This window comes from Colletotrichum phormii (genome assembly GCF_030913505.1).
Source record: "Colletotrichum phormii strain CBS 102054 chromosome Unknown BDP81scaffold_10, whole genome shotgun sequence".
Taxonomy (NCBI): domain Eukaryota; kingdom Fungi; phylum Ascomycota; class Sordariomycetes; order Glomerellales; family Glomerellaceae; genus Colletotrichum; species Colletotrichum phormii.
Window position 1 is genome coordinate 1,091,809 of NW_026851452.1, and position 12,489 is coordinate 1,104,297.

Consider the following 12,489-nt stretch of genomic DNA (forward strand, 5'->3'; position numbering starts at 1 on the left):
TTTCCATATAAATGACATTAAACCAATTCTCCTAGGCCGTGTTAAACTAGTGACTACCAGTCCTCTCGCCCTCCTAACATCGCAAACCATTGACCTGAGGTGAGCTTCATTCTACCTCAAAAACTTGAGGCTGTTGCCATCCTACACCTCCATCATCATAACCTAAACAAGCGGTCGCCGCGGGCAATGCGAGCATCCGTGGATACCAAGACTGTCCTTTCTGAGCTGGATACCTCTCCCTTGGGGGCGCCTTCACCCCTTTGTACAATGAACCCGCTTCACTGGACGAAGACGATGCATGCCGCCTGAGATCGGCACTGCCGCAGTTGCTTGTCGTCTAACGATTCCCAGCTGCACCGCTTAGAAACACGGGAACAAGTAATTTTACACTGAAACCAAGTTAAGATCGCTTTTGCGATTTGAGAGAAACCGTATACGCCAGGAAACGCAAGAGCCCAGGCCCAAATGGCCCGAGACGTCCACAGTCGGCTGGGCCATGTCTTTACTTTCGAGATTTTCGGGAACGTGATCGGGTTCCTTAAGCCTTAGCCTCATCCGTTTCCGGGGCCGCAGATGCCTCCTACGAATTTGGTTAGGTCATGTCACCTTGTTCATGAGACACTTCCACGTACCTTCTCACTGGGCTCTTCAGCGGCCTTCTCGGCCTCTTCGGGCTTTTCTTCTGCCTTTTCAGGCTCCTCGGACTTCTTGGCACTTGCCTCCTTTTCGGCCTGCTTCTCAGACTCCTCGGACTTTTCAGCTTCCTTGCTCTCCTCTTTAGCACCGTTGGGAGCAGCAGAAGTCTCCTTCTTCTCCTCAGTCTTTCCAGAGGTGCCATTTACACCGTTGGTGGGAGCCGGAGTTGCGGACGCAGCGGGCGCGGCACCTGCATCGCCACCGCTGAGAATCTTGGTCCACTTGTCAAGGAGCGTCTGCGAACGACTCTTGAAGTTGAACTCCTCTTCCTTGGGAATAGAATCAAGCTTCAGGATAGCCTTGAGGACCTTGTTGATCTTGGTCGCCCGGATAATCGAGACCTCAAGGTCTGGGAAGCTCTCAAGCTTAGTAATGTAGTCTGACATCATCTTCATCTCTTCCTCCTTGGGCTCTTGATCTCTGGTGAGCAAGCCCTTCTGAAGTTTGTGGCGCAAGAAGAGAACCTCCTTCTGTCGTGTATGTTAGCATAGGGGCCGAGAGCCATGTCATTATCTTTACTTGCCTCCTTGCGTTGGTGCTTCTCTTCAGCGGTAAGTTCAGGCTCCTTAGGAACTTCCTTCTCCGCCTTCTTCTCGGCACCATCCTTCTTTGATGATTTGGACTTCGCAGGCTTAGCGGCTGACTCTTTAGCCGACTTTGGTGTAGCTGTTCCGTTCGTCGTCTTAGGAGTTGAGGATGTGTTCAGCTTGATCTTGGGCTTCTTGGCAGAATCAGTCCGTGCCGGAGTCTGTAGAAAGTCAGTTTTGGGACTAGGTCTGCCATGCCTTCAGATACTTACGCTAATAGCTTCTTCGTCGGCCTTTCTCTTCTTGGACTTGGTTTTCTCCTTGGGTTCGGGTATCTCCTCTTCCTCGTCCGCGGCGTCAGCCATGTCGATATCATCGTCCGAAATGACTGCAGGGGTCTTCTTCTTGTTCTTCTTCGCGGCCTCTCTGGCATCCTTGGCGGCCTGCTTTTGAGCCAGTTCATCTTGGTATTTCTGAAGCTCGTCCTTGTAGTAATCAAGCGGGTGTTGCTCAATGGCGAGCTCGAAAGCATCACGCAGCTCGACCTTCTTGACTTTGTCGGTGAGGAGCTCGGTCGCCTTTTCGGAGTTCAGCTCCTGGAGAGCAGAGTTTGGTACCCAACCGCTTAACAAATACGAGTTAGCATCGAAAGTCTTTTGATCGGTTCGGGAGCTTGCGTCATCAATTGACTTACAATTCGTTTGTCCGGAGGTACATGACGGGGAATGTGCGGTCATTTTGACGCTTGCCACCATCCGCAAAATCTTCGCGATACGTGCCGTCGGCACGCTTCGCCGTGACCGGACGGCTCTTGAGCAGGGTCTCGGGGAGCATTTCCTCGTCGCAGACAATGACGGGCCATTGAGGGTATCCCTTGAGCTTGACGAGAAAGTGGTCGCCAGGTTGCGCATTGGTGTTGAAGAACTTCGCCTTGGATGCCTTCTTGCTAAGCTTCTTGCCCTTGTGTTCCGGAATACCGGACGATCTCCGACGCGACTTGGACTTATCAGCTGTCGCATCAGCGGCGTCCGCGTCAGCAGCGAGCGCTTGCTCAGCATCATCGGCGACGGGGTCAGATGCCTCCTTCGCCTCAGCTCCATCTGTCGCGTCCTTCATCTCGACGTCCGCGTCCTCGTCCTTGGATGGTTCGTCTGTCTTGCCGGATGATTCCGCGTCTTTGGTCTCAGCTGTTGTCAAGCAATGCGTCAGCAAGATGGCCAATTGAGTATGCAAGTGCTGGTGCTGGGGTTGTGTTGCGACAGGGAAGGGACTTACAATCCTGATTCTTGGAGTCCTCCTTCTGCGCCTCCTCGGTGGTCTCCTTGGCAGCTGCCTCAGACTCGGATGGTTTCGCGTCGCTGGCAGCAGTCGCGGGCGCCTCAGAAGCTTCAGCAGCAGGAGAGGTTCCCTCAACCTTCTTCTCCACCTCCTCAGTCGCGGCAGGTGCGGATTGACCGCTGGTAGTCGGCTCGTCAGACATGGTCGGTGATGTGGCGATAGCTTGGAAGCTGGGTTGCAAGGGTATGGATGGGGTAAATAGGCAAGTCGCGACGCCAAAGACTAATGGCGATGGATCAAAGGAAGAAACACGCGTCGTGATACGCGCGGTTCGTGATTTTTGTTGTCGCGATGATGGTAGAAGATAATCTGGCTGCAGGAAGGATGATGGGCGCGATTGGGAGCTCCCCGTGTTGTGGTGGCAGAAAAAGGCAATGGTCTGGAAAAAGATGAACGCAGAAACTCTTGGAGTTGGACGCGGATGACGGCGGAGACACGTGACTAGCGCTGATCCACCAAGGGACGAGTTAAATCGCGGAGTCTCAGTTGCGCGACGCCTGTGAGAGGAGCGTGGACGTGGCCCGGTCAATGCCCAGCCCACCGAACGTCCGCTGCCTCGACTCAGCCACGCTTCCTTCACTTCAATATCACTTTGACCCCTGTATAACGCCTCCTATATAGATGCACCGCGACCAGGTAACATTGCCTCTCGAGATTCATTGAAGAAAAAGAGATCAAAATGCGCCCTTGACTTTGATTGTGCCTTTCCCACTTGAGATAGGTTATCAATCACGGCCATTCACCAGGTTCCTATGCCGCCTTGGCCGCTGAGGCACCACCGCAACCACTGTCACACCGCACACTGTCTGCGCAACGGGACTTCAGGCCACTCAACCCTGTCGAAAGAGGACAAGAACCGCCTGTAGATGATTGCTGACAAGAGCGAAGAACCGAATGTGACCAAAATTGTCTATTACCTCGAACTCCTCTCTCGATCGATATAGTACACATTGCGATATTGTACGGACGAGATGGTTCTGCCATCTGCCGAGCCGTCTAATCCTCGTCCTCTTCCTCGTCGCTGTCGTCCACGTCCATACCCTCCGCAGCCGTAATGGAAAATTCGCGCTCTTGATCCACTCCTACGTAGCTGTCGCTCATTAGGAATAGCTTCAGGTCATGCTTACCAGCTGTTGGCACCGTAAACTCAACCTTGACCTTGAGCTCACGTCCGATCGTGACACGCTTGATGGCAAGCAAGTTCTTCGTCGTCTGCTCCCCAACCACAAGCCACCAGTTCTCCAACTTCTTGGCTGGGTAGAACGGCGCGTGCACAGTCGGGTCAAACTCTTCATCCTCCTCCACTTGTCGTTGAATCTGCACACTAAGATACGCAGGCTCATTGGCTCTGATATCGTCCTCATCCGAGACACTGTGTTCAAGCTCAATGTCGGGGTATTTGTCATTGGTGAAAGCGGCAGCCTCACCCAGCTGCTTCTGCGAGAGGCCGAGACGCTTGACCAACTTGGCGTAATCCGGGTTCTCTTCGGGGTTCATGGCTTCCATGAAGTCGAAAATATCCTTGACGCTGTGAGAGGATTCGATGTTAGCTTTGCAAACCAACACTGCAGAAAGTGGTACATACCCAAATTCGTTCGCCACCTTCACAACCTCAGGTGTAAAGTGAGGAATCTGCTTCAAGGGGCTATCGCGATCCCACATTGCCTGCACAACCATCTGCGACATTTCCATGGCGTTCATGGCGTTGATGTGACCGTCAGACGAGAGAATATCGACCGTTGCACTCAGGAGACTGAGGACCTTGGAAATGATGACTTCTTGATCCTTGGCCAAATCAATCGGCAGCTGCATTCGCGAGAAATGTGCTTGCAGGAGGACAAAGGCTTTGAAATGCGCCGAGTCGTACACAGGCTCTGCCATCTTGACGGGAATACGGTCGTAGATCCGGCGGAGGATGCCTTCCTCGTGCCTCCTGATCTGGATGGCTTCGAATTCAGTAGCCGATGTGATGATTTCCAGGACGCCCTTGAGCTTGGTCTTGGCGCCCAGAGACAAGAGGAACGTCTGCATAGTGATGTAAGAGATGTTGTAGTATGCCGCAATCATGGCCGCATTCTGCGGCGCGACTGAGCCGTCGTCTTCGTCAAGCTCAATGATCTTGGAGTCGCTCAGCTCCTGCAGGGTGGTCTGGATGAGGTCAGACATGTAGTCACTGAGACCATCCTGAGTAGTGCTGGTCAAGCTGTAGAAGCTGGGATTAGCCAGGAGACGTCTGTAGAAGTAGGTGAACGTCGTCCAGTTGATAGCATCGTCACCAGACTCAATCATCTTCGTGCTAATTTCGGTGACAAAGGCATCGTGAAGGTAGTTGTGAAGGTGTGACTCGACAGGCAGAGCCTCGTTCAAGAACTTCTTGTAGAATTCTCTCTTCGCTGACGGAAGCATGAGAACACCTCGGCCTCTGCCGTCCTTCGAAGGTCGGAGTGCCTTGCCGAACATATGCAAGACTTCGCTCAGGGAATAATCGACATAGCGATGCTCACGGCCCTCGAAGTATTGCGTGCCCATGACAATGACAAGGTGAGCAGTACTGTTGAGCTCCCAGCAAACGTCACGGGAAGCAACAAGCACTTGTATAGCTCCGTGCTCGTACAAGTGCTTGACGATGCGCTTGTCACTCTGACTCAAAGCCTCGTGGTAGTATCCCACGCCGTGAGAAAGAGACTCGGCGAGCGCTTCCTCGGAGATGCGATCAAGAAGGGGGCGCATCTGCTCAACCTCAGCGTGTAGGAAACGACCTTCGTCATCATCCATGAAGGCGGCTGTCAGCAGATCACGCGTGGTCGCTCGTGTTTGCTTCCGACTCGGCACGAACACGATAGAGGGCTTGTCAGCGGACATCTGGGTGATGGCCAAGTATGTCGGCTTCGCCATGGACAGCATAAGCGAAGGGAAGTGAGGGTTGGTGTAAGACTGGATGTGGAGTTCGAGGGGTACCGGGCGGACGTGCGGGCTGAAGTTGTAAATATCGTGCTTCTTCGCGTCAATCCACTCGCCGAGGTCGCGGGCATTAGCAAGGGAAACACCAAGCGCGATGATTCTCATCGGCAGCTCAGTTTGGGTTCGGATGTAGTGCATTCGCGAAATGATGATTTCGTAGACATATCCCATGTTGTTGCCGAGCAGATGAACCTCGTCTGCAATGAAGAGCTCGACAGTGGAAACATTCTTCCTGCGCTTCCACTGGCGGGACAACACATCCCACTGGATAGGAGTCGCAAGAATCAGGTCGCTGCGCTCCAAAATCTTCAAGTCGGTAGTAGTTTCTCCCGTGAGCTTCTCAATGGTCTTTCCGCCCCGGAGACCGCCAAGTCTCTTCTGCCAGTCGTCAAGGCGTGAGTCGATCAGCTCTTGGAATGGAGCAATATAGACTGCACGTCCAGCATCTGCTTTTGACCAGTGCCGCAGTAAAGAAAACTCTGCACATACTGTCTTGCCACTCCCCGTCGGCGCACCCACGAAAACGTTCTGGTCGGTGTTGTATAGCGAATTGAAGGTTTGCGTCTGGATGCGGTTGAAGTGGTCCCAGTCAGGATACAACTTGGCATACTCCTTGGCCTTCAACGCCACTACAGGCAAAGGCTGAAGCTCAAGAAGCTCGGTGTGAGGAGGGAACCTCTCGGGAAGGATCAGCTTGTGGAATGATACGGGCAACCTCGTTTCAGAATGCATCCAGCGATCAGAGACAACTGAGATGAAGTAATTCGGGGGCATTGGCTCCGTGATGGGCACGGTGAAGTCGACAATGTGCTCATTCGACTCGGACTCGGCGTACTCCTTGCGCAACAAGAATTGGTCACTGAAGAGGATATCCTCTCCGTCACAATCCTCGACGAAGATCCAGAAACTTTCCGCCGGGCCGTGAATCTCGACATCCCACTCAAAGTTGGGTGCAATGCTCAGCTCTACTCGGAGCATAGATCTTGTCAATGGCTGAACTTGAGCCTGAACCTCGACCCTGGGGAATTTGGCAACCAAGCCGCAGACAGTTCTGCCTGCCTTGGGCATGCCAAGCAGTTCTCCCATCCGAGGGGGGTCAAGGTCAAAGTAGTTGCTCCAAGACACTTCGATTCTCTCCGACTTCTGCACGATGTCTCTGGGGCAGTTGGGGAATTGTCGAAGTGGAGACATGGTTGGCCACATGCGCTTCTCTGCCATCTTGCAAAGATCCAAGGCGGTCTTGGCCACAGACGCCCATCCCTTCTTCATGGTGATTTCGAAGATGGCTCGGAGAATACGACCAGCGGATTGAGTAACGTAGACCATGTCAGCCATAAGGGCGAGGCCATCCAACTTGAGTCGTGAGATGTAGGCTTGCAGCAACACATTAATCTTCGCGTGAGGCTCTTCGATGCTCTCCTTGACTGGGATAGGAACTCTGCCCAGCAACTTGGCAAGTTCAAGCTTTTCATCCTGGCGGACAGGGATGTACTTGAACTCTGCACTCAGGGAAAAGACTCTGAACAGCTCAATGGTCGTGATCGAGGGTTGAATCAAGTTGTTGTAAGTCTCCATAGAGCCGTGCGTGATATAGTAGTGGGAAGCGATGCGGCCCAACTCGGTTGACTGGAGCTTACCGGTCTTCTGGTCGTACTTGATAAGATTTGACTTCCTCAATACTGAAGCGGCGGAATGAATCAGATCGACTCGTTTTTGTTCCAGAGCCTCATCATCTTCGTACTCCGCGCCAACTTGGTAGAGACCGGGTGAACGTAGCATACGGACGAACAAGTAGGTGTAGCCAAGCCATTCGACACCCTCGTCTCTACTGCGGACGTTGCCGAGTACAATCTCGGCATTCAAGTTGTCCACGAGCTTGCTGACGAACTGACTCTCGATTGGTAATTGCTGATTGAGGAGTGACAAGTAGTACTGTATCTCGTTCTGAGTCGTGATGATGATGCCCTCGCCGTATGTGTCGTATTGTGGACGACCGGCGCGGCCAAGCATCTGCAGGACGTCTTGAGGGCTGAGCTCAACCCAGCTACCCTTCTCTGGAGAGTACACGGAAGTGCCTTTGATAATGACGGTATGCGCTGGCAAGTTGACACCCCAGGCAAGTGTCGCGGTACAGACAAGAACTTGAATAGCACCGCGGGCGAAGAGGTCCTCAACATCTGTACGATCGATACGATTCATACCAGCATGGTGAATGCCGAAACCGTAAGGCAGGATGTCCTTGAGATCCTTGTCGGTGGCTTGACTGGCCGCTTCGTTGAGAACCTCGCGACTTCCTGCATCATGACGAAGAATCTGGTTGATAGTATCCATTTCCAGAGCCTTGTCACGAATGTAGCGCGCAGTCTTGGCAGTCTCCTTCCTTGAATGGACGAAAATGAGCATTTGGTTTCCCTTCGCTCCTACGTGCTCGATGACCTTGTTGTACGTGACATCGTTCATCGTTTTCAGCTGCTTGATGGCCTTGCGATCCGTGACGCCAATGAATTCCTGGCGCAAGGGGCAAGGACGGAAACTGCCGTCGAAATGGAAGAGACCAGTGCTGATGTCCACACGCAAGAAGCTGGCAACATCCTTGTAGTTTGGCAGTGTTGCAGACAAGCCAACCAGACGGACGGGCTCGCCAGTCTGCTCAGTCTTTCTGATGGTTCTGCTGACGATGCTCTCCAGAACAGGTCCACGGTCGTCATGGAGCAAATGGATCTCGTCGATGATAACCAAGCGCACTAGGTTCGTGTAGGAGAGATCGGTAGCCTTTCTCGTAATGACGTCCCACTTCTCGGGAGTAGTGACAATAATCTGGGTCTCGGCGATTTGCGCCTTGGTAAGCTGTCGGTCACCAGTCAACTCAGAGACTTTGACGCCGTATGGCTCAAGTCGTTTTCCAAAGTTGCCAACTTGCTCCTGCACCAACGCCTTCAAGGGCGCAATGTACACGATTTTAAAGTTATCCAGTTCGATGTCGCCAGTCTCAGGGTTCCGGTTCTTGCCGATTTCTCGAAGGATGGTAAGCATCGCCACGTTCGTCTTTCCACTACCAGTGGGGGCACAGATGAGCATGTTGCCATCGTCACCGAAGGCTGTTGGATAACACTTCGACTGGATTTTGTTGAGAGATTTGGTGGTACCGAAGGGCAAGCGGGACCATTCTGGCATTTCGGTAATGGGAACGAGTGTGTCGCTGGCATCGCTGCGCTTCTTGGGTGGGGGGACGTGGATTTCCTCGTAGCCCTTGAAAGTTCGTTTCGTCGAGCCCTCTGGCAACCTAACCTTTGGGTTGCTCATGAGGTGGTTGCCCTGGTCAAACACCAAGTTCTCCAGGTTGATGAGCTTGCGGGGTTGCAAGCCACCCACCAATCCTTGAGGTCGGTCGTCTTCTGCGGGAGGAGCATTTTTGAGTGATGATGGGGCGTCAAGGTCCATTTTGATTTCCATCTTGCGTCCCTTTTGGTCATCGCCCTTCTTTCCAAACTTCTCGTTGAGGATCCACTGAAGACCTTCCGAAGCCATTTCGCGCTCCACCACAGCTCGCTGTTCGTCCGTCTCAGCCCTTGAATGACGAGTGAGCCAAACCACCTTTTCCCTGTTCTCGATAAGGAGTTGGACTAATTCGTGATGCTCGTAGTCGAAGAGCTCCATGAGGTCGTTTTCGATCTCTCTAAGTGACTTGTCCTCTCCACCCTGCTCATCAGGCTCGCCGGAAAGAATGCGCAATGCGTCGGTAGTCTTGTCGTGTTGTTCGTGGGAATCAGCATACAGCTTTCCGATCTGTCGCTGCAGCCAGAATGCATCGATATCTCGAGCAGAGACACTCTTTGCCTGCTTTGATTCCTGTGCTTGCTTCCGAGGGGCTGAGTCAATGACCATGGCGTCGTCTTCCATGTCCATCGCATCGTTCGCGTCTTTGGCAGGTTCGTCCTCGTCCTCATCCGCCTCCTCGTCCTCGGAGGACTCTTCCCTGACTTCATTCACAATGCCTCCTTCTTCGTCATCGGAGTCTTCGAAAACGACTGCGACACCCTGTCTTTCGTCTAATTCAGCTCCGTCGGCATCGTCTGCATTGTCGTCCATGTCTTCGTCCTCGTCTTGCGCATCGTAGTCTGTGACCTTCTTTCCGAGATTCACGAGCTCGTTGAATTCCTTGGCGCTCATTGAAACACCCAAAAGATCATCGATTTCCCTCTTTTTCTCTGTGTCTTTCAAGTCGTCGTCCTTCAAAAACTCCAAAGTCACGTCGGCGGCGCTGATGACGGCAGTTTGGGGGACATCACCGAGATTGTCGGAAACGATCTTCAGTATCAATTCGAACGTCGCGCGTGTTGCCGGTGTGCGCGGGCGGTATCGGATGCCCTCGACGAATAGGTCGCCACTTCCCAGGACACCAGCGCCTCTCGGTTGTGCCTTTTCGCCCTTCTTCTTCTTCTGCTCACGTGCGAGTACGTCCTCGCCCTCCTGTAAGCTACCACGTTCCACGCCGGTGAGACCAGTCGACTTCTTTTGTTTCGGTGCGGTTTCGCGAGCGACGCGAGCTCCCATGTCACGAATGCTCAGCTTTCCAGCGAGAGACTCGGGATCGCCTGTGGCCTCGTCATTTCGTCTTGAAACAAAACGACGGTCCGCCTGGAGGACCAGGTTGGACATGGCCGAGTACTTGTACTGGGACACATCGCGGTGTTGGTCCTGGTTCGACATTTTGGCGATGGATTGGAGGGTATCGTGTAGTCTCGTTTGCGCCGGTTGATCGAATTCGTGCAGGAGCTTGTCGATCGACAGCAGCGAGCGGCTCGCGCTGTGTCTTTGTTCCTTTTATAACGCCGTGTTGACCTTGAAATTGATGATTCGTCCAATATTACAGTATCGATTTGGTATGTTCCCGAAGTTCAAGTGACTCAATGAGAAAAGTATCGCGATGTGGCTAAGGTGGGCGGAGGCGTGTAATAGATGTCTCGACGCCTGTCGCGCGGAACAAATTTCATCTGCTGGTTGCAATGGCAAAACCCGGGAGACGGCGCTAAGCGGTAAACGCGTTAGCGGCACTCCAGTTAAGGCAGATAGCTGCACGTGACGTCGTGGCGCTGACCTGTCACTGTATCGACACAGGGTGGAGCAGCGACGCCAAGGGAAATCCACACCACCCCTGAACCACCGAGCTGTGTAAATCACAGCACCAGCAATCATCAACATTAACACGCGCAAAGAAGAATTGAGGCCAAAATTCGATCCGACGGAATTATCCTTCGTTGGCGCAACTGGAACATTCTCTATGGCTTAGCCTCAGGCTTTCGGCGAAATGGATCCAGTTCCCAAATCCATTCAGAAGGTTCAGGCATCACTTGAACCTTACGTCAAACCACGGGAGCAAGTAGCATACATCCGACGCGCCTTGGCCCTTCATCTTCAAGCCTGCCGTCAACCAGGGCCGATTCAAGAACCATTGTCTCTTGTTGATGCTTCTTGCAGGGTGAGGCCAACGAATGAGGTTAGAGGCCTACAGAAGGAATATCTCAAAGCTTTGAATGCCAACCTCAAGGCTCGCAATGAATACGAAATCACTCGAGATGCAGCGGTAACGGCAGCCCCGTCGCGGCCAAAGGCTGTCGACCTCAGGGACCAGATTGAGCAACATGTGGCCCTCGTCAAATTATGGCAGAAGCAACAGCGATTGTTGACGGTTCAGAAGTACTTGGATCTACTGGGACGCCAGCCTGCAGCATCACCAGACTTTCTCGATCTCGAAGATGTTTTCAGGAAGTCCATGTCTTTACCAGAGGTTCCAAAAGAGGTTGTGAACGGCTTCTCTGTCAGCGCCAGTACAACGAAGACGAACTTGGGAGGTCTGGCTGATCAGCTCGAAAAAGTCGTGCTGAGAGCCAAACTGCTGCTTCAGCGTGAAGAGCAACTCCTCAACGGTGTTCGACAAAATACAGCATCCCTGGCAGGCCAAGCCAGTGACGAGGCAAAGGCGCATGCTTTGGATGCTACTCGGGCTGAGTTAATCAACTGGATCGAGACGGAGCTCAGCAAGGCTTCAGGGGAAGCAGATGACCAGGCAAATGGATATAACGGGCATGCTGAACAAGCCACCATCGACGAGCATCTAGGCGAAATCAAGAGCAAGTACAACAAATACGTAGCTGCGAGGAAAGCACTGCTCAATATCGTCTCAGAGCAGACACAGCCAATCCTGAAGCCCGGTGGCGAAGCCTCATCAACTGCTGATCAAAGCCAGTCCATTCCCTCAGCACCCACTGCTCACCTTCTGCTGCCTTACCTGGAGAAGCTTCTCTCACTTTCTCGAGAACAGAAGGGGATGATCACCCAAAAGTCGCATATCCACACTGTTCTGGCTAAGCAGGCGAGAGAGACTCGACAGGCGCTGGATCATCTCGCCGAAGAAAGCCAGCTTCTTCCAGGACATCCCATGCCCGGAGCGGGCAGACCCAAGTCAGGGTTTGGGGAGGACTTCTCCACGGCTATGGCCGAGAAGCCAGTACCTTCAGACCGAGTCAAGCCATGGGTGTTTGCGGCAGACTCGGCCAAGATTGCAACATTAGAGGCTGTTGCAGAGAAGATCGAGGAAGGCCAGGTCGCACTGGAAGGCTCTACAACGGCGCTTCAGGAAGTTGACAAGCTCCTTGGCCACGAGCCAAAAAAGGCCGAGATGGAGGCGGGAGACACGACGGAGGAAGATATATGGTTGACGCAAGGGTCGGAAAAGCCGGGGATGAGGCAGCACATCAGACATCAGATTAAGGGATCCACGGTCAAGCACGACGATATTTGGTCTGTCATTGATGGGAAGCTTGGTCTCATTGGTCATGAAGATCATATTTGATGAGTCTCTACAGTTGTTACATACCCCTCATAGATTGGACTTTTTGCCATTGTCAACGCCTCTAATTGCCAAACCAGATGCCGCTTAGTGTCGATCAAGCCCGCAGCCCAATCC

At 53.0% G+C, this 12,489-nt stretch overlaps 3 protein-coding genes across 3 annotated transcripts; 1 reads left to right on the forward strand and 2 right to left on the reverse strand.

Moving 5' to 3' along the window:
• Nucleotides 1-320: 320 nt before the first annotated feature.
• Nucleotides 321-2,919, reverse strand: BDP81DRAFT_27530 (uncharacterized protein). Its single transcript, XM_060582961.1, has 6 exons — nt 2,499-2,919; nt 1,918-2,410; nt 1,496-1,847; nt 1,220-1,444; nt 633-1,166; nt 321-580 (listed from the first exon to the last, which is right to left on the reverse strand). Exons 1-6 carry the CDS (start codon nt 2,701-2,703, stop codon nt 539-541), a joined length of 1,851 nt encoding a protein of 616 aa, XP_060445342.1. The 5' UTR covers nt 2,704-2,919; the 3' UTR covers nt 321-538.
• A 510-nt stretch (nt 2,920-3,429) lies between these two features.
• On the reverse strand, nt 3,430-10,464 carry BDP81DRAFT_428224 (Sec63 Brl domain-containing protein). Its single transcript, XM_060590408.1, has 2 exons — nt 4,147-10,464; nt 3,430-4,089 (listed from the first exon to the last, which is right to left on the reverse strand). The coding sequence occupies exons 1-2, from the start codon at nt 10,230-10,232 to the stop codon at nt 3,558-3,560; spliced, it is 6,618 nt and encodes a 2,205-aa protein (XP_060445343.1). The 5' UTR covers nt 10,233-10,464; the 3' UTR covers nt 3,430-3,557.
• A 366-nt stretch (nt 10,465-10,830) lies between these two features.
• Nucleotides 10,831-12,375, forward strand: BDP81DRAFT_320054 (uncharacterized protein; the record flags this gene model as incomplete). The annotated part of the gene is made up of 1 exon (XM_060584495.1): nt 10,831-12,375. The coding sequence occupies one exon, from the start codon at nt 10,831-10,833 to the stop codon at nt 12,373-12,375; it is 1,545 nt and encodes a 514-aa protein (XP_060445344.1).
• Nucleotides 12,376-12,489: the final 114 nt, after the last annotated feature.

Bases quoted from the DNA above. Each gene is read 5' to 3' on its own strand.
- BDP81DRAFT_27530 (XM_060582961.1), bottom strand. From the start codon at position 2,703: ATGTCTGACGAGCCGACTACCAGCGGTCAATCCGCACCTGCCGCGACT. The intron at 2,411-2,498 runs GTAAGTCCCTTC...GCTTGACAACAG, and splicing joins GGACTCCAAGAATCAGGATT to CTGAGACCAAAGACGCGGAA. The intron at 1,167-1,219 runs GCAAGTAAAGAT...CATACACGACAG, and splicing joins AGAAGCACCAACGCAAGGAG to AAGGAGGTTCTCTTCTTGCG.
- BDP81DRAFT_428224 (XM_060590408.1), bottom strand. From the start codon at position 10,232: ATGTCGAACCAGGACCAACACCGCGATGTGTCCCAGTACAAGTACTCG. The intron at 4,090-4,146 runs GTATGTACCACT...ATCCTCTCACAG, and splicing joins AAGGTGGCGAACGAATTTGG to CGTCAAGGATATTTTCGACT.